We start from the raw sequence: 25,342 nt of genomic DNA, 5'->3' as shown, positions 1-25,342 counted from the left end.
ATATTTTTTTTTTTTAAATAGAGCATAGAAAAGGTTTTAGCACAAACATTGAAAGGCAATGTCCACTTTTTTCATCCCACTGAAAGAAGCAATCGCTTTTCAAATTTGAGGAACGTGTACAATAAACTTTAGAATTTGGGGGAATTTGTTAATTGTGTACATAAAAAAATGCTTTCCTGTATTTAAAAAAAAAAAAAAAAAAACAATCTGTGGGACTAAAGAAAGATCTAATATGCAGTGAAAAATCAAACACACTCCCCAAAAATGGTTTGAGTGCAGCCACAATTTTCTAGTAAAATGTACCTAAACTCGAACAAAGCCAAGTTCATCCTTATGAGAGATGAGTTGCTGAGAACCTGCCAATTTTAGCAGTGCCAATAAAACATCATTAGGTTGGCAGTGATATCACACACTGTTGTCTTTGGGTGTTTCATCACAGCTCTCACAATTTTTCTGTCATCAATTGTTATTGATTCCCTTGGCAACCTGTTTGATGTCTGTGGCTGACATACATCAATAGTTTCTGTTTCAGGGCATTGCAAAACGTTACCTTGGCCATGCCCAGTATTTGCGCAATAACTGGTAAATTTTCCCGCTTCTCTCGGCTTCAAAATGGTTTGCATTTCTCCCATAGACAGCTCTCTGGTCTTCATGTTTGCTTAACATCAATTGCAGTTTTCACAGGTGAAACACAAAGCCAAAAAAGCACTTTCTAATGTCCAAGGAATCAATCAATCTAAAAAGGAAACACCTGAGCAACTAGAAACACCAATCAATCACATGTTCCAATACTTTTACTCACTTGAAAAGTGGGTGGCTTCGAACAAAAGGTGCTCCGTCCCGAGTTGTTTAACACATCTAGATGTAAATACCATAAAATAAAACCTGGACTACTGAACTTTTAAAATATATTAATCTTTTGATTTTGAAAGCCAAAAGTCTTCAATATAAAATAAAATCAAGTGAATTCCCCTTGTCCATCCAGGATTTTTGGATGGGACGACGTATGAAGTCAACCGTTCCATCTTACACAGGAACAGACATTCCAAACCTACAGTACACAAACCTCACAAAAACCGCGGTCGTATTGTCAAAGCATTATTGGATACACACCCGAGCCAAGGAGTTATGGGACCACGAATAAGGAGTTTGTTGATATAATTGTTGTTGAGACGACTTTTTTTTTTAAATCACCATTTGGGAGAGTGGAGTTGTGAAACAAACGATACCATGAGACGTCAGATGCAATGCATGATTCAAAAAGTGACTACATGTACACGTTTTCTAGAACGGTACACTTTGCGGATGAATTAAAATGACCGATGATTGGTGAAACAAACAAAGAAAAGTCACACGTACTATTTCGCCAAGCAGCACCACATTTTCTCCTCGCACAATGAAGATTCCTCTTGGGATGTCACCAAATTTCTTGCCCACGTGGATACGTTCAACTGTCTGATGGAAAACTAAATTGGCTGAAAGAAAAGATAAACTAATTAGGTGGGCGAAATTTACATAACAACTAAGGCATCAGGTGTAAGAAGCACGTTCCATTAGTTCTAAATGCAAAACATTCGTTTGTGTTACACACGCGTCTTGATGAAAACCAATGGGCAGTTAATTAAAAAAGACGTACCGAATTGGTCAATGCTTCTGAGGTACCCGATTAGTGTTCTACCATCTCGTAAGAGAACCAGATGTTTTTCTGTAGAGTACAGGTAAGGCAGGCATTAGACAGCAACATTGACGGCGAATGTGTCAGTCGCAAAGATTGTGAGCGGTCTTCCCACGAGAGTCGATTGTCCTCGAAGACTTACTGTCGATCTCATCAATGAGACTTGCCGTCCCTGGTACGTAGTTCATCTTGGAATCTTGTTTCTTGATTGCCTTCTATTATTGTCGTAGCGTCACTCCATGAACATCGCGAAAGGTTTCTGATGGGGAGGAGGAAAGGGGGGGAGACCGGAAGTGTTTTTATAAGCACCAGATTACACTTCCGGGTAATGTTGAAATCTTGACAAGTAGAAAAAAATAGATACGGCCATTTGATCTGCATGCCTATAGAAATGATAGGAGGGGCAAAGGCGTCAGTGAATTCCACGTGTGTGGACTACAAGACAACCAACAATTGGAGGTTCCTGCACATTGTGCTGCATAAAAATGGGCACAACGTTGTTTAATTACCTCAAGGAATCATTGTTCTCAGGTTCATTAAGAGGAACATTTTTTGGTCAAGTGTACTGTCTTGTTAACACACGTTTTTGGCATTTACCAAAAAGTAAACCTCACGAAAGTGGTTAAGAATTGAGGAAATTACGACCGCATTTCCATGTCACCGCATTGCCTTTGATGGGGAACGTTGTCCCTCCCAACATGGCCGCCATGCCATGTTGGCATGCCCGTTAGCTAGGCTGCCAAAGCGTATTGGAGAATCTGGTTTTATTTGTGTCCTTAAGCGCCTGAATCCTATGGAATTATAGCTGCGTTGAGATTGAGAATGCCGATGTATATTTTTGAAAAATAGGTTTAAAATAATACTACTACATTTAAATTATACAGTAATCTATTTTTTCGTGTAACCAAGATTGTTTATACCGTTCGAAGGCTTACTCGTGTCTGTTACAAGTTAAAATAAAACATTGACTAGATACTATCTATAAAATGTTAAAAATACACAAATACATATCTACTATGCACAATGTCCTTTTTGACAGCGTAACTGTCTTTTTTGGTCACCCTGTACACGGTGTCCTTAAAAAAATCTGAGTAGTTTCTCTTTACCTTCATTCGCCATCCACATTAGGATAAACACGTTGACGCGGTGCAGTGTCGTCAGCCATTCAATCATTTCCTGATCTTTATCGTCTGTACTTCTCACTCCCCCTCCGTTTGTCTACCACAATTGTAATTAGAGCTTTTTATAGATATATCAGAAGGGGTTGTATTCTAATAACATTGCCTGGAGTGCGTTTAGCTTGTACATAACCGTCAAATGAAGTGAAATCTGCCTGGCCCTCGAGGTACAACTTGGATAATAACCTCGGAAACCGCCGTAAGAAACATGGTGAGTCAGACTAAAGCACCCGCTGTGTATAAAAGCTGCACATTAGATGTTTTGTGTTACTGCTTTAGGTAAAAGAGAAGCTCGCCAAGGGCTCGCAAAGCTCTTGCCCATGCTAGCTTCGGGGCTAACGTGCTAACTGCTATTATGTAATAGCTAGCGCCTCCTTGTTCGCCCAGCTAAATTTCTTGCGAATCACGTTTACTTTTGCGTGACAACATCGCAACAGTGGTTGAGACTGGAATGCTTTACGTTCTGTCTGGCCGTGGTCAGGTTCTGCTTTACTGTTTACTTCTTTCATCTGATAACATGAATGAGTCGGTGCCAATCTCCAAGTCTGCGTCTTGCTATGAGAGCAAAGGTGAAATTCGTTGAAGTGTTTATGGACATGACATAAAAAAAAAAGGATAATAAAGCAACTCTTTTTATTGTTGTCAAGGCCGACTTAATTGAAAAGACGGTGGAAAAAAGGAAGAAATGGTGCTTAAATTGTGTCAATATGTCAAGAAGTTACTAAGCGATGACATTTTGAAGACTTCAAAAAACGTGCAAAAATGATCCCTTGTTTCACATTGAAGACAGAATGCGTTGTGATTAGTTTTTAAGAAAAGGAATGAAGCTGAGACCTTGAGGCCTCACACGTTACTAAGTGTGGACTGAAATCATAAAGAGGAGAGACTCCACATGAAATAGTACGATTTTACAAGCTGATTAATAATACTGTACTTATCCTTCATGTAATTACAATAATTGATTAATTTGGAATGATCAAAAATGTTGCCACTGTCTCATCGGCATCTTACAAATTGGATGTACAGTACCTTGTTTGCATGACCTCAAATACCTCCAAATCAAAAGAGTTATGTCGATACAAAAAAAGCAAGCTACCTTTCAACACTTTTGAGGGGGTCAAAGATGAGTTGTGCCACCGCACCTGCGAGAAACATCGAAGTATTGCATGAAAATGATCAACTTGAGAACTAGACCAAATATGGGATTCCAGTCGACATCAAATCTATTTATAGAGGTGTTTTCACCTCTATAAATAGACAAAAAACATTTTTAACCAGCCATAGTGCATTTTTCTCAGTGGAGCTCAAACAGACCTGGCTTGATGTAACCATACCAAAAAAAGGGTCAGGAGTAATAGCAGAACCAGGTCCATTTCACACTCTTAGATTGTGTTGTGGTGTGTTGTGTTCTCAGGACACTCCACAGTATTCAGGCTACCCATCACACTACTGGTATCCTCAGGCTCACTCCACGGGACACTATGCAAATGCCTATCCCTCTGGATCTGATGGCCAGCCACAGTATAACCCACAGGTATGTTTCGTGGTTGAACATAACTTGGTGTCAAAGGTGGAGAAGTATCCTAATCACAATCTTTTAAACCTTTATTTACGTTATCTTACCACGACCTTCTGTATTCTAAATAGATTTTTCACGATAACTAGACAGCTCAGGATAGGAACAGCAACTGTGTTAGTTGTTTTATTATTACGGTACTTTGGTTAAGATTGCTACAGTTTTAAATTAACCATCAACATTTAAACATCACCTGTACAATTAAAGCTTTTGGGATGGCAAGTGTGACACTGGAATGCACAATTTTTTTCCCATGGGAATTATTGTTTTAAAAGCCCAAGAATTCAAAGGTCCATATGAAATTATATGTGACCTTGCACCTCTCACATCATAGGAATTGTGCGTTACAGAATACTGTAATTACTCAATTCTCCAACTTTTTGTAGGTAATTTCTGGAGGTTATCCAAACGGCCATGGTGTCTACAGCCCAGCACAGAGTCAATATTCAACGAGTGGTTTCCACCCATCCAACCCTTTCTACTGTGCTGACACTCAGACAACGCCTCCAGCTTCTTACCCTAGTCAGAGCTGTCCTGCAGAACAAAACAGTGGGCAAGCTGGACAGCCACATTCACAAAACCATCACTATCCTGGTATACACTGTCAAGCGGTAAGGACATTTAAACACACAAAGCATCACCTAAATAAACACAGAATGAACACCAAGGCCATTTGCATCATTCCTTCTCATTTAAAACCCTTGTGTTGGAAAGCTGTTCCCATCTGTTGCTAACCTGAAAATGGGTCAATTCGGACCCAAACACAATACAAGGGTTTTAATGTTTTTTATTGGGTGGTCCCAACTTACTTTGTGTCACATCTCTGTGTGCCCAGGGTCCTGGATATCCTCCGGGGCCATATACTCACTACAGTGAAGGTGGTCATGCAATGCCTCCAAACACGCTTTATCCCACGGGCCAGTCTCTGCACACCAACCCCCCGGCTGAAGCTTGGCCACACCCTGGCACATACGCACCTTCACAGCAGCAATGGCAGCCAGGCCAACAGCTTCCTCCAAATCATTATGGAATACGGCCGCTACACCCTCCAGCTTGGCCAGGGACCGGAAGTGGTGCCCCACCACCTTACCAACCCAAGGTGTGAGCAAATGGAATGTAATCTGTATTATATGTTTTTACACTACTCCGAGTTTGCAAGTTGGAAAGAACTATAGAAACGTATGTTGGCGGGTTTTCCCCGTTAATGCAAATGAAAATGATCATTTAGAGCTAAGGAAGTTTGAATCTTTCGGCCAAGGTACCACTTGTAACCCCGTGTGTAGTTTTTCTGGATTTTGACAAAGTCGGGTGTTTTGTCATGATGTGTTGCCACTAGTAAATGTGCTCCACTGGAGATGAGCAGAATGCAGTGTCAGTGCAGGACAGTGTGGGACCAGAAAGGGAGAGTTAATTGTGTCACATCATCGACAGTAGCATTGGATCAGTGTGTGCGCCCTAAAAAGTATTTTGACAAAGTACGGAGTACAAAGTATATGCGTCTCTCTCTCTCTCTCTCTCTCTCTCTCTCTCTCTCTCTCTCTCTCTCTCTCTGAAAAATCTAAAATTTTTTTACACAGTGTGGAGTGCAAAGTGTATGCGTCTCTCTCTCTCTCTCTCTCTCTCTCTCTCTCTCTCTCTCTCTCTCTCTCTCTGAAAAATCTACTTAAGGAGAGGAACAGTATTTTTCATTTGATACTTCCTTCTCACCACTGTAGATTGTAAAACAAAGCACAAGGTTTCAAACCTCATTTAAGGTCAAATGCAGTAATATGCTTTCTTTATGGAAATGCAAAATAGTTTTGTGTTTTGTGTCATTCCAGGACCAACAACACCAGCGTGCACCGCAAGTGGGACCTAAACCCAGGCTAACCACATCCCCAAATCGCACCAATGGGAAACCCACAGAAATGAGTTCACCTCCCCAAATCTACAAGAAAGCAGGGCAAATTGATCAAAATCACTCTCAAGGTGAGCCCCCACCCTCTGCACCTACCCAATCTCAAGCTCCAGGCAAAGCTGGACCCCCACCCGTCAGCGACAACCCCAGCTTAGCTCGGGTTCAGCAAATCGTGGCAAGAGTGCTCCTTCTTCAGGAAGATGTTGATGAGTTTGTGGGTAAAAAAACAGATAAGAGTTATCGATGCCTGGAGGAACTTCTAACCAAAGAACTGCTTGAGCTGGACTCCGTGGAGACTCAGGGACTTGAAAATATCCGTCAAGCACGAAAGGAGGCTGTGCAGAGAATCCAGGCCATTCTCGACCGGCTGGAAAGGAAAGCTTTCTAAAGTCGGTCATGAACCACTTTATTGGGCCTCAGACCGTATCGGCTTCTTCCAGATCTCAGTTGAACTAGAGAGTTGAAACAAATGATCAAAAATGACCCAGTACGCTGTTGGTAGTAGATCAGCAAACCGTTTTTTGTACATATCATCAGGAACTTTGGAATCAGTCTGTGACTGAGTTTTGATTTGTGGTATTCTGAATGATGAAAGGAAGAGGGAATTATTATTGCCACTCCCAAACTGTTGCTAATCCCCCACAAGTGATTCACAATCAACTAATCACCCTTACTGTCCTTGCTTGTGTGTCAGTTTTAAAAGGGTCCTTTGCTCTTCACAATATGCACATTGCCTTAACTGCCCATTAGTGTTTGTCACCGTCCAGTTGCATGATCACGTAGTCCCTCGATACATTGAGGTTATCACAGTGCTCTCGTTCAGCGTGTTTTGTTTCCATTGTGCTCCGCATTGCATGCACAATACTTTTGCAACCTCTATGACCTCAATTCAAAGATGGATGAGTAAAAAAAAAAAGACAAAACGATAGTTATTTTCATATATATATATATATATGAAAATAACTGTCATTTTTTTGCCCTGTGATTTCCAACCAACGAACATCATACCTTCGAGCAGTGAAAATGCATTTTCCCAATTGCTCATCCAAATTGTCAAGAACCCATTTAATTTGTTGAACATCAGTGTTTGTTAAAGCACCCGAGTCAAAATATGTTGGTTCTGTCATTAATCTCATTATGTTTTAAATGTCGCACAATTCTTCCAAGTGGTGCAGTGTAGACATTTTCCCCTGAAACATGATGGATGTGTTGATTATAACAGAGTTCCATGTATCGGGATGTTCAGTGTATTCAGAAAAAAAATAAAAGTATTGCATGGAAAATGTATCATCTGTCCTACATCTTCATTTTCTAGTGCTATGACATGCAGCCCAAATATAAAATGTCATCTGTAATGCATGTTTCCAACACAAGATGGAAATATTTGGCAGATTAAAAAAATGAAGCCAGTAAAAAATGACAGTATTTGTCCCGATTGGGAATTCTGACAAATAATAAAATATGGATTATATTTTTAACTCTGGTGAAATTTGTCATTCTTACAATCTTAGTCCTGATGTTGTTTGTCAAATTTTGTAGGTACATGTCGGATTTTGTTTTAATGTGAAGCAAATTAAAAAATGTGATTTATGTTTAGAAAAAAACAGAAGTGTTGCTGTATTTGTGAAAACTGTTGCATGGCACCGACATTGCACTGCATTGCTAGCGAGCACTCTGGTCTATAAATAGGCGGCTATTTTGATGCAAAAGCACAGCAGTAGAACCCCAAGTGTTGGGGGCAGGAATTAATGCAAGGGGCCGATAGTCTCACAACGCTTTGGACATGTTGCCGTTAGTGTAGCTTTCCTCTATTAAAGGTTGTGCTGGTTGCACACTTGCATGGAAATAATCCCTAGGAAATTGTCCCAAAACATTTTTGTTGCCTGAGACGAGTGTTTAAAATCCAACACTGGAAAGTGATGTCGTTTACATCCAAACTTCCTGCATCCTGGAAAGACAGACCTCCTCCAAGGAAGGTAGAAATTGACTTGAGTTCTCCTGGTTTAGCAGTGTTTGAATTGGAAAGACTCTTGTTGACTGGCAAAGCCATCATCAGTCACGCAGATGAAGTGTGGCCAAGGCTCTACATTGGTGATCAGTAAGTAGCTCGATTGCATTTTTTTATGCTGAAAAGAAAACAATCCGGGCCAAATTGAAGTGATCTCCAATACTTTTTTTTTGTTACATTACCCGTGTTGAATATCATGAATGTTTGAGTCCACATGTATCAAAATAAATGTTATTTAAGTACACAAGTAATTCTAGACACCTCAAGTTCCATTCAGCATGGTGACAGCTCTGCTATTTGGGTTTCCATCATTCACTTGTGCATTAAGTCTGCTACATTTTCCTGCACTGCAAAAAAAAAAAAAAATGTTTTGAATGGTTCTTCAGTACACAGTCAAAGAGCCACACTGATGTACTGGCACTTTGCATTTCTTTGGGAAACGCTGTTACCCCTTTGTAGCAAACAGCATACAAAAGCTGTCAGCACAGTCACGCTTTGTCCTTCAACTCCACAGACACAGTGCAGAGAACTGGAACGGTTTAGCCAGGCATGGAATCACTCATATCCTTAACGCAGCTCACAGTAAACGTCGAAGATGTCCTGACATCTACCAAGGATTGAAGATCACCTACATGGGTGTAGAGGCAAATGACTCCTACGATTTTGACATCAGCGTCAACTTCCAGGCAGCTGCAGACTTTATTCACGCAGCTCTTCGCAGAGGAGGTGAGAACTGGAATGAAGAAGGCAGCTACGGTTAAAATGAGCAACTGAAAGCAACTTTTAATTTCCTGTCTTGTATTTCTTCAGGTCATGTTCTGGTGCATTGTCATGTAGGAGTGAGCCGTTCTGCCACCCTGGTCTTGGCATACTTGATGCTGAAGCAGCGGCTCACCCTGGTGGAGGCTATTTGTGCTGTGAAAGAAAACAGGGAGATCATTCCGAACCGAGGTTTCCTCCGACAACTTATCCGTCTGGATAGGCAACTTTTTGGCACGCATAATTGAAGCCAGCCATTGGGGTGCAGCTGGGGATTTTGGTCCTTCTGATGAAAAAAAAACATCACAAACATCCTTTTGGCTTAACTTCAATGATGCAAATTGAAAAATACTATTTTCTATGCTCACTGACAGTCCTGGGCCCCTAGAATCATTTCATTCGTCATCACATTTCACCCCCCTCTGTCAACCCTGTGATTATATTCATGTTCATGATTACACAGTGTGTGTCTTCTTTTTTATCTCTATTTTTGTTGTTTGAATAAACTCAGTGTGAAAATGTTTTGACATGCATGCATGTGAAATTCAGGTGCATTTTGCAAGGGTAATTTTCTTCAGCTTTGCACACGGTAGAGGAAGACGACTACCTGGTCGAGAGTTACTGAAACATAGTTTGCAGGGTTTTTGTACACATTCTTTATCTGCACTGTGCAAACTCGGGTGTTGTCACAGTGGGGCAGCAAACATTACTGGGACCACAGAGAGAGCACACAGAAGAGTACAGTACACTAAACCAAAGTTCAGTTGCTCTGCCTCATAGGTGGGATGAAAATTAGGATAATACACTGGTGAGACAATTTAATATGGAATCAAAATAAAAGTAACGCAAGAAACATTTTGCTCAGTATGGGGATGACTTACGGAAATTAATCTTTGCCTGAATGTGTAAATAGTGAGATGTCAAGTTTCCGAGCCCAAAATCTATCAGGGGTGCCTATTACGTCGATCGCGATAGACCGGTAGATCGCGGACTGGTCCCAAGTCGATCGCGAGGGGTGTAGAGGAGAAAAAAAACCCAAACAATTTGTGTGTCTTTGTGCATGTTAGTAATATTTTTTTGTGTTAATGTACACTGCACCCTAATCATCCTATCAGTCTCATTTTCACAGAAAGTATTAAAAAAATACAATAAAATAAAGCAGGTAAATCTTTAACCTCCAGTGGCGCAGGTCATGCGGTAACGGGTCGATCGCGGAAGGTTGGTTGATCGAAAAGTCCGATCTTTGATCCAAAAAGTTTGGGCACCACTGATCTAGGTCAAAGTACACTGCATGATCATGCCCATTCTGCTTCCACTGCTCCCACACAAAATGGGAGGGGACAAGAGACGATGACACACAAAGAGCGGGCTCATCCCACCCACTCAAGGTGTATAAAGAAGACAGTCCTGACTGTCCGCACTCTGCTTGGTGTGGCAGAGGTTTTGGAGGCCAGAGAGCCAGTCAGCGATTGGTAAGTTACTCAACATCCACATTTTAATTCCCTTTTCACAACATATAAAACGATCACATGACCCATAAAGTTCTTCCCCTACATAGGACGAAAGCTGTTTCTGACTTCCCTGACATTTTTGCCGAAACATGGCAATGAATAACTTAAACATTGTTCAAGCACATTGAATATTTGTGTTATTGTATATGCATTTTGACTGAAACATCAAAGCCAGTTGCTCGAACGCTACAACAGAAAGTTTAGATCCCGGGAAAATGTTTTGTGGCAATAAAGTTTTTTTTTCTTTCTGTCTTTTTTTTTTTTAACCAGTATTTAGTGTTTTCAACATTGTGTTTTTCCAAAGTACTGTAATGGGACAAATCAAGTATGTTGCTACACTAAATAAAACAATGCTTTTTCAACAAAAACGAAATTACAAAATAGGTTGTTAGCGGACCAAACAAATGGAGGTGATATCCGGTGGAGGGAGTGCAGATAGAGTACCGGTATATGAAAGTGGTCGGTCACTCTCAAGCTTGTGATCCACATTGCTGTCAAGTACTGTACTGTCTATCGGGCATGTCCAGCTGCAGTCCTGGAGGACCGCTGTCCTGTGTGTTATATATGTCTCCCTACTCCAACACACCTGATTCAAACGATCAGCTCATTGGCGAGCTCTGAAGAAGCCCGAGAACCATCCTGATCATTTCGATCGCGTGTGATGGCGTACAGCAGAGGTGTCAAACTCGTATTTGTCACGGGCCACATTGTAGTTACGCTTTCCCTTGGAGGGCCGTTATGAATTTTGGGAAAGCATATAAATGTTTAATCCCGTCCATATATTACATACACAGCGCACAACAAATTCATCAATAACTAGTTTTACAATCAGAAGTGAAGAATAATGACTGTTATTGTGGTTTACATATGATAATTTGAAATTTTGGTTCAGACTTTAGCAAGCATCGTGGAACTTGACATGATTGATTTGCTTTCGCGGGCCACATAAAATGGTGTGGCGGGCCAGATCTGGCCCCCGGGCCTTGACTTTGACACCTGTGGGGTATAGGGTGACCTATAAAACACACAGGATAAGGGGCCCTTGAGGACCAGGGTTGGACAACCTTGCTGTAAATCGACGGACAGTAGTTTGCCAGTGAATCATTTGTTTGAAATTTTAAAAAAATGTCAGAAGTTGAGGTGCAAAAATCGTACACAACGAACTGGCTCAGAGCAATTTCCGGTCAGTAGTAAAGCACGTGGAACGGTTATAAAATGACGAAAAAAAAAGGTTGTACAGTATTTAATTCTGCATTCGTGTACCGCTTGCCTTGAGGGAATACGGTACATCACCCTGACAAAGTATACTTTGCTTGTTGAACTTTGACATGTGGTCTAATGTTGTGTAATGACAAGATCAATTTTGTCCATTTGAACCTTTGCCCCCTAGTCCACAACGATGCATACGGCCCTGCGTGTCTGGATCTTATCAGTGGTGGTGTGTTTGGGAAGAGGCCACCACCATGTGGGACACACTGATGATGACAGCCTCTCACACGTGAGCTCAGGAAACAAAGAGTTTGCCTTCCACCTGTACAGGAGGTTGGCGGCTCATCCTGACAACCAGGGCAAGAACATCTTTTACTCTCCAAGTAGTGTGTCTGTCGCCTTGGCTGCCTTGTCTGTCGGAGCCCGGGGGGACACACACGAACAGCTGCTGAGTGGTCTGGGCTACAACAGCTCACAAGTTACCCAGAGTGCCATCAATCAGGCCTTTAGTATGCTTCTCAAAAGGCAAGATAATTCCTCCGACATCAGTGAAGGGACCGCCGTGTTTCTGGATAACACCTTCGAGCCGAACCCTGAGTTCCTAAAAGATTTGAAAGAAGCCTTTCACACCGATGTGTCGAATGTCAACTTCCAACAAACAACAGAAAGTACCGATACCATCAATAAATATGTGTCGGATAAGACCCATGGCAAGATCGATAAGTTGGTGGAGGACCTGGATCCAGGCACCATCATGTATCTCATAAGCTACATCTACTTCAAAGGTACACTTGACAGCATTTCCGAAAAATAGGTCTCTTTCAAGATCTGACATGAAAATGTTGTGTTGGCTCTTATTTGTGTTCATTCCTCTCACACAGGAATGTGGGACAGTCCTTTTGAAGCCAAACTCACAAAAGAAGACAAGTTTATGGTTGATGAGAATACCGAGGTTGGAAGCTACAACATGGAAAAAAAAAAAGTTAGAATGGTGATGCAAGAAGGAGATCTCCAATTTCATTCTGAATTGTATTTATTATCCAGGTTCCTGTCCAGATGATGAACAAAGAGGATGATTTTGATATCTATCAGGATATGGCAATCAACACGACGATCCTGCGCCTTCACTTCAACAGCTCTTACTCCATGCTTCTGTTGTTGCCTGAAAACATGGCGTTACTGGAAAAGGAAATATGTCCACAGCATCTCACTAAATGGTCAAAATGGATGAAAAAGAGGTTGGTCCGTTCATATTTTTGATGGAGAAGCTAGTTCGATTTGCTGCTGGTGTGATCATTTGAATCACGGTACGTTTGCCTCTTTCTTTTAGGACTTATGATATATTTGTACCAAAGATCTCCATGAAGACTGACTACTCTCTAAAGGAACTGCTGACTGAAATGGGAATGACTAACATGTTTGATGTTCGAGCAGATTTGAGTGGCATTTCGGAGGGGAAGAAACTGTTGGTCTCCGGCGTAAGGATGCGGTCAACTTTTTTTCGACTCTTCTTTTCATTCCCGCGATATGTCACGTTGCCTCTTTTCACTTCAGGTTGTGCACCAAGCCGCCCTTGATATTGACGAGGCCGGAGCCACCGCTGCAGCCGCCACAGGCATTGGCATCACTCTGATGTCTTTCCAACACATCCCTGAGCTGAAGTTCAATCGTCCCTTCATGCTTCTCATCACCGAAAACACCACAGACGACATTCTCTTTATGGGCAAGATCATTAATCCGAAAATCTGATGGACACCAGTTGGTGTATCATCATGATGATGATCATCATCATCATTATTGTCGTCATCATAAGAATAAAGCAATCCTGCGGACTTTGTGTTTCAATTATTTTCGCTCTTCTTGTTAAATGAGCTGGTAGAACAAACTATGGACTCACGGTGAAACTGACACACCAAATCATTCACAGATTAAATTTGTGCTATTTTTGTGATTAAATTTACCAAATCATGAGCCATATAAAAACCTTGGTGTCTGAAATAAAATATTATACTGTGGGAGGATAATATTAAATCCATCCATCCATTTTGCATCTCGCTTACCCTGTTCGGGGTCACTCAGGGAGTTGGTGCCTATCTCAGCTGACAATGGACAAAACACACTCTGCACTGTGGACTGGTCACCAGCACATTTAGAGACAACCAACCACTCACACGCACTTTCACACCATCACTAAGTGGAGAACTGAAGCCACGCTGCCTACTAACCATCAGTGACCATTACTAAAGCAATAAATTACAGCAATTCAAATACTTGGAACACCATTTTATCAATAGGAATTGCATTGAAATGGAATGAGATATTAATAACCCAGGCTCAAAATAACTTTCTTCTTTGAGGAACAATTTTGTTAATTAATAACTTCATTTTAGGAGCAGTTTAGCAATTTTGAGCAGCAATCCTACAGACATGTGTTTTATTAAACAATAAATATATAGTACAACATTGTAACAGCGAGGTTGAATGTAGGGTTGCAGCCGTTGAATAGCTATTAAATGTTTTACTTTTAATTACGTGAAACACATTGAGTGGGTGGAACAGCAGGTGACAGGTTAGCACGTCCGCCTCACAGTACAGCGGTCGTGGGCTCGAATCCAGCCCCGGCCTTCCTGTGTGGGGTTTGCATGTTCTCCCCCTGCCTGCGTGGGTTTTCTCCAGGTATTCCAGTTTCCTCCCACATACCAAAAACATGCATGGTATTTTGATGGAATACCCTAAATTGTTCCTAGGTGTGATTTTGAGAGCGAACTGTTTGTCTCTATGTGACCTGCGATTGGCTGAAAACCAGTTCAGGGTGTACCCCGCCTACTGCTCAAAAACAGCTGGGATAGGCTCTAGCACGGCCGCGAAATTCGTGAGTTTAAAGCAGATCAGATCATAAATGGATGGATTTTTGGATTCTGAATTCTAAAATTCATACTTGGTTCACCCTCCCTATCAGCAAGCGGCGGTAGTTCATCTCAACGTTTCGTGACACCCGGCAAAAAGATGTCAAGAAGAAGAAGAAGAAGAAGAAGAAGAAGAAGAAGAAGAAGAAGAAGAAGAAGAAGAAGAAGAAGAAGAAGAAGAAGAAGAAGAAGAAGAAGAAGAAGAAGAAGAAGAAGAAGAAGAAGAAGAAGAAGAAGAAGAAGAAGAAGAAGAAGAAGAAGAAGAAGAAGAAGAAGAAGAAAAGAAGGAGAAGAAGAAGAAGAACGTGATGCTCCCAAATTCGAGACAAAAATGGCGGAAACAAAAGAGGAGACACCGCTAACTGGAGATTTTCCCAGGGACAGAAAAACGTTCAGCCCCGAGGAAGAAGCCAGACTAGAAAGGCAACATTTTTGGAGGATAATCGATGCCTTTCGATATTACAGGTGTTGTTGTATGTCAAAGGGTTTGCGAAAAAAACTGACAGCTAAACGCAGAGCTGGTTTTGTAGCAAGTGTTCATTTCGCTGTCCATTCATTTCTCCGCTCTACTTATTTACGAATTTGTCTGATTTGTAATCGCTCACTTTGTTTTGGCACATCTCCTTTATTACACATTATGTTCTTCGAAAGGAAGACTGTAAACAATACTTATGCTGATAGAAGAATTTTAACGTTTCAGACATTTGCAATGTATCGCTATGATGTTTATATATCACAGGTGTCGAAGTCCGGTCCTCGAGGGCCGGTGTCCTGCATGTTTTCCATCCCTCCCTGCTGCAACACACCTGATTCAAATGATCAGGATCACTATCAGGCTCAGATAGTAGTGATGGGAATTCCGGCTCTTTTTAGAGAGCCGGTTCTTTTGGCTCGGCTCACTAAAAAGAGCCGGCTCTTTTTAGTGAGCCGAGCCAAAAGAACCGGCTCTCTAAAAAGAGCCGGAATTCCCATCACTACTATCTGAGCCTGATAGTGATCCTGATCATTTGAATCAGGTGTGTTGCAGCAGGGAGGGATGGAAAACATGCAGGACACCGGCCCTCGAGGACCGGACTTCGACACCTGTGTTATATATGCTTCACCACTACTTGGATGTGCAAATAACTTAAAAGTTGTGCACACCAAAGCAACAACGTTTGTGGACACACGCACACACAGAGGTTTATGACCATATTATTCATTTTCTTTAGGAGGCATGTACAAGAGCACGTGAATCGAGCCGAGCGTCACTTTCGTAGTCTTCCTCAGCGCCACCAGAATTTACTGCCGTCTGTACTGCCAAACCTGGCCCGCATCCGGCAATGTGCAGACCACAACCATGAAGTTCTCCAGGCCATCGTCCAGCACAGCATTCACATGTTTGAGAACATCGAGTGTGGGGAGAGGGTGAGTACTCACCAACATGTTTTTGCTCTTGTGTGGGGTCTCTCTGTTTACGCTGGTATAGTATGCTAAGTAATGTAATATAAAATATGTAAAATGTTATTCACACTCACAGACACAGTGTAGTTCACATCTCAATTTCAATAATTACAAAAACTATAAAACAAATACACACAAAAAATACCTTAATACATGCAAAGTTGTGTACACACCAAACTCGTCAGTGTCATGATGATCAGTGTCAAGCACAACAATATCAACTTAACCTTCAAATAAGTCTTAACTCTGATTTGACATGCAGTTCGTATTTTTGAGTCATATTTGTCTAAAAACGTATTTTTGAGTTGAGTTTTTACTTATTGTAAGTTTTTTATTTATTTTTACAATTTAGCTTTGTTGCAGTAACTTGCAAACCGGCACCGATAATACAATTTGCATCATTGGCAAATCTTTTAGCTTACTAGGCCTAACACTTTGTAAAATCCTAATTTCATATTCATGAGTACAACATGAACATGGGCACATCAAATTATAATATATATGAAGCAGTTACTGAGTCAATATGTGAATCATTTTGTCATAGAAAAGCATTAATCACTTGACATTACATTAATCAAGCCGTCATAATACTAATAATAGTTAAACAACATCACAGTACTTCTACTGCAAGCCATATCATGTGAATATGTTGCAATTATCATTACAACACCCATATCACTTTTTGTATAATCATTGCATTAAAAAAAATCATATATATTTTGTTCTCACGTCACATGGCTTGATGGGCTATCAATCTATAATTGCATTTGTGTGTCCTGTGGTTTGGTGCACTGTAGAGTTCAAATTGGAAATTACAATTTAAATCGATTCCAAATTTAAACTGGAGGAACGACCTATTCCTGGGAGTTAACCCATTAATTTATTTCGATATAAATCCGTCACATCAGCGTCACTTCATCTTGACTTGCCGCTCCTGTTACATCATTTATACATCTTTTATCTTCCATACCTCACTAATGGGCTCTTAGGCCTTGCAACCCGACAGCGTTTTTTCTGGGTTTGGAACAAAAATTGTGGCAAATTAGTGGCCTGCGGGCCTCCAGTTGCCCATCCCTGATGTTCGCCGTAGACACTGGATGGATGGATGGATGGATCTAGTGCAAATGTGTTTTTATTCCCTGTTCAGGAGGATCCGAGGAAGGTGCGCTCCTCCTCAACTTTTGACATGGACAAGCTCAAGTCCACCATAAAGCAGTTTGTCAGAGACTGGAGCGAGGCGGGTCAGGGGGAGCGGGACTCCTGTTATCAGCCCATCATCCGGGAGATCCAAAGGCACTTCCCAAGTGACCAATAGTAGGAATCACATTTATGTTCTTACAAAACAATGCAATGATACACTATGCACAGATGTATTTTGCTCAGATGTGTGTTGCACACAATTTATCGTGTGTTGTTGACATAATGATACAAACATCCATTTGCTGTAATCACAATATAATTGTGGTCATGTAAACTAGTGAGTGTTTTCCATGTGATATGTGTGTTTTATTATGTCAGTGATGTGTCTAAGGTCAGCGTGCTGGTCCCGGGGGCTGGACTTGGTCGTCTAGCCTGGGAAATTGCTCGTCTGGGTTATATTTGCCAGGGAAACGAATGGAGCTTCTTCATGCTCTTCTCTTCTAACTTTGTTCTTAATAGGTACATTGTGCACAGACAGAAATCCTGCATTGGTTCATCTGTTGATTTACTTCCTTGAAACAATATTCTTCTTTTTGTCTGTTTTACTCAGGTGTGAAAAGGTGAATTGTCTGACACTGTACCCATGGATTCACCAGTTCAGCAACAATAAGAAGTCGTCCGATCAGACACGGGCCATCAGATTTCCTGATGTCAATCCTCAGAGCCTACCGCAAGATTCAGACTTCTCCATGGTAGCAGGGGACTTTCTAGAAGTCTACTCTGATGCAGGTCAGTCAACTACAACCTTATTGGGCCAAGGGGTCAATTGTATGTGTCTCACTTAGGCAGATTAGATTCTGACGGTATGATAACCGTGAGCAAAAATATCATATCACAGCATAAAACTACAGCTAAAAAATACCTTATTTTTTAATTTTTTTTCCTGATTGCACTTTTTTGGTGTCCGTGTCTTCAGTTTTAAGGATCTGCCGATATCAAGTCCTGATCCAATGCCATGGCAAAAAAAAAAGTACACCTAAAAATAATATAGAAATGTACATACAGACTTGTATATACTGTACATAAATGTGTAAGTATGTGGTTAAATATATTTACTTAGCGGAATTTCCAGACTACAAAATGTACCTGATAATAAGCCACAACAGCTAAATTCAGTCATAAAAACAAATGTATACATACAGTACATTGGCCACTTCGTATTAACAACCACAGGTTGCCACGTTATAACATGGCATATTTGCAAAGCCTGTTTAATTAGTTTCTTATTAAAATCTGTTAGTTAATTTCTAGTAAAAAACAAACATGATTACTTCTAACAGTGTGAAGCTAATTCGGTGACTATTGTGGGTTTTACTCATTGTCACTGGGGCCAGCAACAATTTTACCTACTTTTACTCATGTATAATTTTGTACTTGTCATTGCAATCCACAAATGTTTAATAGAAGGCAGGTGGGATTTGTTCGTGGTTGTTGAACATAAGGCAAGTACCTATTTAGGGCTAATAACGCTTTTCAACTTGATGACTGGAAATTCTTTGTGATTAAATTTATCAACACAAATATGACAGTCGACAGCAATGATTTGTATTTTACATGATCAACTTTGTACAAGTGCTGACGTATATTTAATAAATGGCATGTATGTGTCAGATTCTTGGGACTGTGTGGCTACTTGCTTCTTTATCGACACGGCTCATAATGTCATACAGTATGTGGAGACCATCTGGAAGATTCTTAAACCTGGAGGAGTGTGGATTAATCTGGGTGAGTCCTCGTCACAGTCCCCGTCTGTAAACAATATAAAAAGGTTAGTTTCAGTGTTGCATACCGTTACATTTGTATGCATGCATTCATTTATTCCCTTTTATTCTTTGTTCAGGCTTAAAATGGCAACATGTAAATATGTCAGATGCTTACTACACTTAATTCGGAAGACAAGGATTTTGTGCTTGTTTTGTGTCGATAAAGTAGAATTGTATTTCTTTGTTCTATATTCTATAATGCACTCGTATAAATCACAATCAAAAAGATTTGACCAAAATTTGGCATTCGGTAATGATTTTGGGGGGTTTTCTGCAAATCGGTATTTTAGAGAGGTTGAAGCTTAATCATTTTTTTTCATGTAAAAATCACATATTTAATGTTATTGTTCCCCTCAGGTCCGCTGTTGTACCATTTTGAGAACATGGCCAATGAGCTCTCAGTGGAACTCAGCTATGAAGACATCAGGGCAGCTATGGTGAAATTAGGCTTCCAGATAGTGGTAAACCCATTAATTGAATCCTTTTAGAGCCCTCCCTAGGCCTGTCACAATAAGCAAATATTTTAGGACAATATATTTTCCCAGAAACCATTGCGATAAACAATAGTGTGATTGATATTTTTGGACTGCCACTGATCACTGATAGAAATGATAACTTTATAATTGCACTTAAATATGAAAGCATAACATACAGGCACACATCTGTGTCTTCCATCTCAAAATGTCCTCTTTCACCTGCTTGGACAACGTTGGAACGGCTGTTTGGGAAATCTAACCCGATTTTGTCATCTGGCTTGAATCCAAACTGTTCGCACCCACATGGCCATAGTCATTCGTATTTGGAAATAATTCCAATGTATGCTTCTCAACTTTCTAGAATTGTCCAACTACAGCCATCGGAAAACTTAGCTTCAATAACACAAATTACTTTTTTGTCCTGCATGTTTGCGTGGCTCCGCGTGTGTGTGGTTCAATGGCACGCAGTGGCAAGCAATTTGACAAGGGGAGGAAAGGAAGTGGCGCGATTGAATGTTGAATGTGAACAAGCAAGCATGCAAATGACAATTTCAATTTCTCAAAGGAGAAAACAAAACTATCCTCACCACTTTATTTATGCAACACAAAGTCGATACAGCCGTTATCGTGACAGGCCTATGCCTCCTTTCATTTTGTGTTTATGTACAGATTGCCGATTCAAAAATAACATTTGATTTCCTACAGGTGGAGAATCAGTCTCTGCTTACCACCTACACGGAGAACGAACGTTCCATGTTAAGATACATTTATGACTGTGTCTTCTTTGTGGCACGGAAGCCAGAACATCTGTACTCTCACTGTCAGGCAGAGGATGACCAACAGCATTCACCGCCAGCTGCCAAATCGCTACGACAAGAAAACCTGGAGTGCCATACGTGAGTGGAATTTTTGGAACCAAGGATGGTAAATTTACATGAAAAAAAAAACAGATGACCAAGGAAGGATGGAAACTAAAAAAAAAAAAAAAAAAGAACACTATCTTTTTGTTACGCTCTGTTTCTAAACCACCAAAAATGTGATCTCAGGATCGGGAGACAGTAATCATTAACTGTATAATTTGGTTTCAGGACAATTTTTAAGGCAAATAAGGATCTTGACTGCATTAACAGTGAATGAAGGTACAGTAAATCAAGAAATTGCTTGTAGAAGTGATCACCTTTGTGGTAAAAGTCAAGTTTGGCAGGTTTTTGCTTAACAGGTGATTTTTCTAACGCAGTGATTTGCAGTTACTTGAAAGAAAGTACAGTGAGTGAACATAAAACTTTTGTGCGCTCCTGTTCAAATGCCAATTTTTGTGATATAAAAAACAAATCAAGATAAATCATTGTACAAGTTTTTTTCCCCCACCGTTAATGTGACCTTTAACTTGTACTACTTAATTAGAAAAAATAAACACCTGAAATAATGTGGGGCGCTAAAAAAAAAGGTTTGCTGACACTGTATTGTACGGCGCAAGAAGCTGCCTGCACACAGGTTAAATGACTCCGCAAACTTTAATGCTGACATCCTGACAGTTGCCATTCCCACTGACCACTTTTGATTAACCAGGCTTACTCAAGTGTGTTGTTTTATCTGGCAAAATCACTTCTGTCCCTCTGACGTAATTTTGTCTCATCGACCAAAATTTTCGATAGAGCAAAATAGTGTACTGATATGCCCAGTTTAAGTCATTTTCATTTTCACATTCAAGTTGATCTAAAAATGAAAACCGGTTGGCCGTTGAAGTGGATATTTTTTTCAGTCTCTTGAACCTTGCAAAAAATATATACATTTTAAAAATCCAAATACCCGATAATTCAATTTGAATTTTCAGTTGGATAAACGAATACAGTACCAAAATATTCGATCGGTGCAGCACTACTTTGGTTTTAGTGACCTCTGCTGGTGAACAGAAAGGCTGCAGTAGATTTAAAACATCGTTTTCAAATCTTGGATACACACACAAAGACCCGATTACAAATAAACAATTTTTTTTATGAATAAAGATTTATGACTGTGTGTATTGTTTTTGCAATTATCCATATGAGTGGATAATTGCTTGGGAGCGTGCTTGTAACTAAAACTCTGATGTGGGATGGGGAACACTCAAATGAGGCACAGATTTTTTTTTCCATTCCATTTTATGAATTGAGCTTTTTTAATTTTTTTTGCTCACAACTTTTTCTATATTTGGAATATAATTGCTCAAAAGGAAAGATAATGCTGGTGTGCATAAAATGTTTGGTACTTGGAAAATCAACCCTATATTATAGATGGTATGATTATAACTATGAGTGACAAAAAAAAGACAAAGCTTGGTATGGGAATAGAACGAAAAACCCAAAACATAGAAGATCAACCTACTGAACTAGCCAGAGATGCATCATCTGTTTGCATTGACAAAGTGGAGAATCAACTCAAAATTACCACCATGCTTCTGCGACACATCTTATCGCCCGATTGTACCGCAAACCACTCAGATGTTTCATTCACACACTGAAGCAGTTGCTGCTCCTGACGTCATATGGCACCTGATTTGCAGCAAGATTTGAAAGCAGTGGTTCTGTGGCAATCTAGGTCAGGGGTTAGAGGCATTTATTAAAGTTTTAGGATCCAACTGCCATTACTAGTCAGCACACTCCCGCAACCAGTACCTCAGATTAACCCAAATTAAAGTTGGCTTTCTAATATACTTTTTCTGACATTTCTGTAGTCACATCTTGACAGCACAAGTCATGTTCAGCACAAAGCTTCCATGGCGTCAGAGGGATAACATTGTTCAAAGGTATCATTCAAGAGATGGATGCAAAAGAATTCCCTTGGCATTAAATACACCATGGAACACAGTGAAGACACGACAGTGACAAAACCAAGACCTGGACATTCCTCCAAAATTAATGAAAAATTAGAAATAAATGGATATGAGATGCTTGCTGTTAAGATGCTGACAGCAACAATGTGGCAGCCTGCTTCAGTGTGCCACGACAGTGTGCTTGCTGCATTCATTACTACATAACAAAAAACATGCATGGCAGGTTAATGGAACACTCGAAATCGGGGGTGTCCAAACTCGGTCCTCAAGGGCCGCTGTCCTGCCTGTTTTCCATCTCTCCCGGCAACAACACACATAATTCAAATAATGAGGAGCTGATGAGCTGATCATTGACCGGAGTACTCGGAGAAAAGCCACGCGGAGCGGAATCGAACCCACAACCTCTGCACTCTTGAGGCGGATGTGCTAAATAGACGCCGAGTTTTATATATATATATATATATACATATAAACATAGTAGTAATTCAAGTATTATCTTTTCCTAAATATACACGTATTCTTTTTTTTTTTTTGCTCCTGAATAATGAATTTCTCTGTTGCTATAACGTTGAACTTAAGAACAAATGCATACCGTTCCAATATGGCGGCCTGAAATGCTCGCCGGAAAAGGGTTGAGTTTTCCCTGAAGGCGGGACCAAACAGTGACACTAGGCTTCGATTGGTCGACTTCAACAAGCTGCTTCCGGACACTAAAGCGTTGGGTGAGTTTTGTCGGAAAGTAACTTGTCAGCTGTTGCGCGTATCTGCACTTTGATAATTTGCCCTTTCATGGCGAAGAGGCACGCTGACAACACTTTATTTTCCCAATCACCCGCTAAGAAAAAAACCCGGTCTCTTTGTCGTGTTGTTGACCTACAGCTCGAGAGCATGGCTGTGTACGGGGTCGTGAGCCCATCCTGCACGCTAGCTTTGTTGAGTGATCGTTGCAGAAAAAAACGACATAGCTTAGGAATTTCAGATGTTCCACAAGAAGAAGCGCCTCTGCATCTCAAGGCGACAAACCCAGACGCGCCCAAGGAGAGTACGTCTCATACGCACACATGCGGTCGTTATCATGAATACCTGGACTCCACCACGGCCAGAAAACGACGCCGAGAAGAATCTGTGGAATTGGGGACTGCCGCTGCTAAGGTTTACGATAAAGTAAGTCAACTAAAATGTAACCTGAATCTACCTTACATGTTGAATGAAGTCTATTTGCTGGTGTTGGCGCGAGAGCGTAACCATTACCGCTAGATGTCACCCTTTGCCCATTTTGTGGTTTATCTGATTTTTTTTTTTTTTGTCGTCATCCTCAATTGTTTCTATGTATTCAGACAGACGCCGATAATGAAGATTGCACTTACAACTCATTTCAATACTGGAAGGTCCCTTTGCCTCAACTCGACCTTTCGCTGCTGGAGGAAACCACAGAACGGTGCCAAATAAAACACAATTCAATTGTCAGAAACGCTTTGGATGCAATGGAGACTTGAAATCCAACACTTAAGCGAGCAAACTTAAAGCACACATTGTTGGAAAAATATGAATATAATTGTCAATGTCAATTTCTTGTGACTTGAAACGCAAAGCGAGACAGATATTCTTTGACCTGGTGACCAACACTTTTTTTCCCTTCAAAAAGTTGTTTTAATGGAAAGCCGTTTGATCATTTATTCAATATCCTATGCTCTGCCTTCACAAGCAAAACAGTTTAGTGCATTAGTCAAACTTCTATGTCTTACACATATGTTTTTACACCGCTGCCTTCTACTACTGAATTACATTTATGTTTACTCGAAGGACAACTTTGGCATATTAGTAGAACAAGCACGTTACTCTAATGTGGCAGATTTGTCATTGACACCTTTATGGTGCTACAACTAACTAGTAGAATTTTACAACGTCACTGATACTGTATTGGAAAAACAACTCTCATAATTTAGCCTCTTAAAATAAACAACACAGCGACACTTGGCCTTCAGGTTCCTCTCCCAGCATTATAACAACTGAATGGAATATTCGGGAATGTGCTGTCCAATATATCCTGTGTGCATGACCTGATTAGGCCTGCAAGGATGAGAGGCAAAACATCTAAGTCTGAGCATCTAAGTCTCAGAATCATCCAGCTGTGATTGATTAAATACAATGAAAATGAAATGACTTGGACAAAGGAGAATATTCAAAAGCACTGTCTCTAGTAGGAGGATTACTATTAGTTGCATACAGTTGTCAACTCGTGCACAGTTTTCACTTCCTAAAACTTGTAGTAACAGAGTTGCCCTAGTATGCCAATGATGTCCTACAAGTTAAGACAAAGACCGTAGAGGTACATTGTTTTTGGCCATCACATTCAGCAGTGTCCTGTTTTTTGACATGTAGTGGTTTTGTACATGTGGGAGAAATGTGAATGAATCAGTGCACCTGTTCAGATGTTTTATAGTCTACATCAGGGGTCACCAAGGACCATGGACACCAGGTAGTCCCCAAGGACCACATGAGTAGCTGCAGGCCTCTTCTGAAAATAGCTCTCCTGGAATGGGACATTGTGAATTTCAAAAAATGTCGAAGAAGTAATCATTTGAAAATGTAAACACTGCAGAGATGAATGGAAATAAAATGTTTCACATTAACATTCGTCTCTTTCTGACCTTGTTAAATTATTGTGAGAAATCATTAAGGTGTTCAGTGTCTTCACACAGATGAATCATGAAGTTAATTGATGATTACAGGATTACAGGTAAAATATGTAATTCAAAGTGTTCAGAATACTTTTCAGAAGTGTATATAAAACTGGTACAGTAGCACTTTGCACATATTCAATAAGGTTGGTGACTCCTGGTCTATCTATTGTATAATCTGGCAATGTTATAAACACACGCACGCACGCGCACACACACACACACACACACACACACACACACACACA

At 40.5% G+C, this 25,342-nt stretch overlaps 5 protein-coding genes and 1 long non-coding RNA gene across 10 annotated transcripts in view; 5 read left to right on the top strand and 1 right to left on the bottom strand.

Moving 5' to 3' along the window:
* Positions 1-3,411, bottom strand: part of lsm1 (LSM1, U6 small nuclear RNA associated) — a 4,288-nt gene extending 877 nt beyond the window's left edge. Inside the window, exons 1-3 of one of the 2 annotated variants that reach the window (XM_019862732.1) lie at positions 3,314-3,411; positions 1,818-1,934; positions 1,360-1,475 (exon numbers count right to left, since the gene is read on the bottom strand). In XM_019862732.1, coding sequence (XP_019718291.1) covers positions 1,360-1,475; positions 1,818-1,863 — 162 coding nt within the window. In that variant the 5' untranslated portion in view covers positions 1,864-1,934; positions 3,314-3,411. Of the gene's footprint in view, positions 1-1,359; positions 1,476-1,636; positions 1,706-1,817; positions 1,935-3,313 lie in introns of those variants that run through there. The other variant, XM_019862731.1, reaches the window with a different exon arrangement.
* bag4 (BCL2 associated athanogene 4) lies at positions 2,785-7,737 on the top strand. Of its 3 annotated transcripts, XM_019862727.1 has the most exons (5): positions 2,785-3,064; positions 4,268-4,387; positions 4,816-5,040; positions 5,265-5,528; positions 6,250-7,737. In XM_019862727.1, exons 1-5 carry the CDS (start codon positions 3,062-3,064, stop codon positions 6,712-6,714), a joined length of 1,077 nt encoding a protein of 358 aa, XP_019718286.1. In that variant the 5' UTR covers positions 2,785-3,061; the 3' UTR covers positions 6,715-7,737. The 3 variants fall into 3 exon arrangements, with proteins under 3 accessions (XP_019718286.1, XP_019718287.1, XP_019718288.1); XM_019862728.1 differs by lacking the exon at positions 4,268-4,387; XM_019862729.1 differs by lacking the exon at positions 4,816-5,040.
* Positions 7,738-7,890: 153 nt separating this feature from the next.
* LOC109511570 (dual specificity protein phosphatase 26-like) lies at positions 7,891-10,064 on the top strand. The gene is made up of 3 exons (XM_019862730.1): positions 7,891-8,424; positions 8,849-9,060; positions 9,145-10,064. Exons 1-3 carry the CDS (start codon positions 8,246-8,248, stop codon positions 9,339-9,341), a joined length of 588 nt encoding a protein of 195 aa, XP_019718289.1. The 5' UTR covers positions 7,891-8,245; the 3' UTR covers positions 9,342-10,064.
* Positions 10,065-10,391: 327 nt separating this feature from the next.
* Positions 10,392-13,652, top strand: LOC109510150 (alpha-1-antitrypsin-like). Its single transcript, XM_019860274.1, has 6 exons — positions 10,392-10,565; positions 11,995-12,598; positions 12,695-12,765; positions 12,858-13,051; positions 13,144-13,291; positions 13,368-13,652. Exons 2-6 carry the CDS (start codon positions 12,004-12,006, stop codon positions 13,560-13,562), a joined length of 1,203 nt encoding a protein of 400 aa, XP_019715833.1. The 5' UTR covers positions 10,392-10,565; positions 11,995-12,003; the 3' UTR covers positions 13,563-13,652.
* Positions 13,653-14,997: 1,345 nt separating this feature from the next.
* Positions 14,998-21,011, top strand: carnmt1 (carnosine N-methyltransferase 1). Of its 2 annotated transcripts, none has more exons than XR_002167363.1 (8): positions 14,998-15,184; positions 15,931-16,126; positions 17,310-17,476; positions 17,681-17,821; positions 17,913-18,091; positions 18,974-19,130; positions 19,483-19,586; positions 20,307-20,419. XR_002167363.1 is itself a non-coding variant. In XM_019862877.1 (8 exons), exons 1-8 carry the CDS (start codon positions 15,051-15,053, stop codon positions 20,499-20,501), a joined length of 1,230 nt encoding a protein of 409 aa, XP_019718436.1. In that variant the 5' UTR covers positions 14,999-15,050; the 3' UTR covers positions 20,502-21,011. The 2 variants fall into 2 exon arrangements, 1 of the variants encoding a protein (XP_019718436.1); XM_019862877.1 differs by having other exon boundaries at positions 14,999-15,184; positions 18,974-19,087; positions 20,307-21,011.
* A 2,074-nt stretch (positions 21,012-23,085) lies between these two features.
* On the top strand, positions 23,086-24,592 carry LOC109511294 (uncharacterized). Its single transcript, XR_002167282.1, has 2 exons — positions 23,086-23,577; positions 23,751-24,592. It is a non-coding gene; the product is annotated as an uncharacterized LOC109511294 (long non-coding RNA).
* Positions 24,593-25,342: the final 750 nt, after the last annotated feature.

This window comes from Hippocampus comes, unplaced genomic scaffold (assembly GCF_001891065.2).
Source record: "Hippocampus comes isolate QL1 unplaced genomic scaffold, H_comes_QL1_v1.1 scaffold147, whole genome shotgun sequence".
NCBI classification, from domain to species: Eukaryota; Metazoa; Chordata; class Actinopteri; order Syngnathiformes; family Syngnathidae; genus Hippocampus; species Hippocampus comes.
Note: the sequence above shows the minus strand (reverse complement) of the source record. Positions and strands in the feature narration are given on the sequence as shown.

Coding starts and splice junctions, on each gene's coding strand:
- bag4 (XM_019862727.1), top strand. Junction 4,388..4,815: donor AGCCACAGTATAACCCACAG/GTATGTTTCGTG, acceptor AACTTTTTGTAG/GTAATTTCTGGAGGTTATCC. Junction 5,041..5,264: donor CTGGTATACACTGTCAAGCG/GTAAGGACATTT, acceptor CTGTGTGCCCAG/GGTCCTGGATATCCTCCGGG.
- LOC109511570 (XM_019862730.1), top strand. CDS start 8,246: ATGTCGTTTACATCCAAACTTCCTGCATCCTGGAAAGACAGACCTCCT. Junction 8,425..8,848: donor AGGCTCTACATTGGTGATCA/GTAAGTAGCTCG, acceptor TCAACTCCACAG/ACACAGTGCAGAGAACTGGA. Junction 9,061..9,144: donor CGCAGCTCTTCGCAGAGGAG/GTGAGAACTGGA, acceptor GTATTTCTTCAG/GTCATGTTCTGGTGCATTGT.
- LOC109510150 (XM_019860274.1), top strand. CDS start 12,004: ATGCATACGGCCCTGCGTGTCTGGATCTTATCAGTGGTGGTGTGTTTG. Junction 13,052..13,143: donor TCAAAATGGATGAAAAAGAG/GTTGGTCCGTTC, acceptor TCTTTCTTTTAG/GACTTATGATATATTTGTAC. Junction 13,292..13,367: donor AGAAACTGTTGGTCTCCGGC/GTAAGGATGCGG, acceptor TTTTCACTTCAG/GTTGTGCACCAAGCCGCCCT.
- carnmt1 (XM_019862877.1), top strand. CDS start 15,051: ATGGCGGAAACAAAAGAGGAGACACCGCTAACTGGAGATTTTCCCAGG. Junction 18,092..18,973: donor AGAAGTCTACTCTGATGCAG/GTCAGTCAACTA, acceptor TGTATGTGTCAG/ATTCTTGGGACTGTGTGGCT. Junction 19,587..20,306: donor AATTAGGCTTCCAGATAGTG/GTAAACCCATTA, acceptor GATTTCCTACAG/GTGGAGAATCAGTCTCTGCT.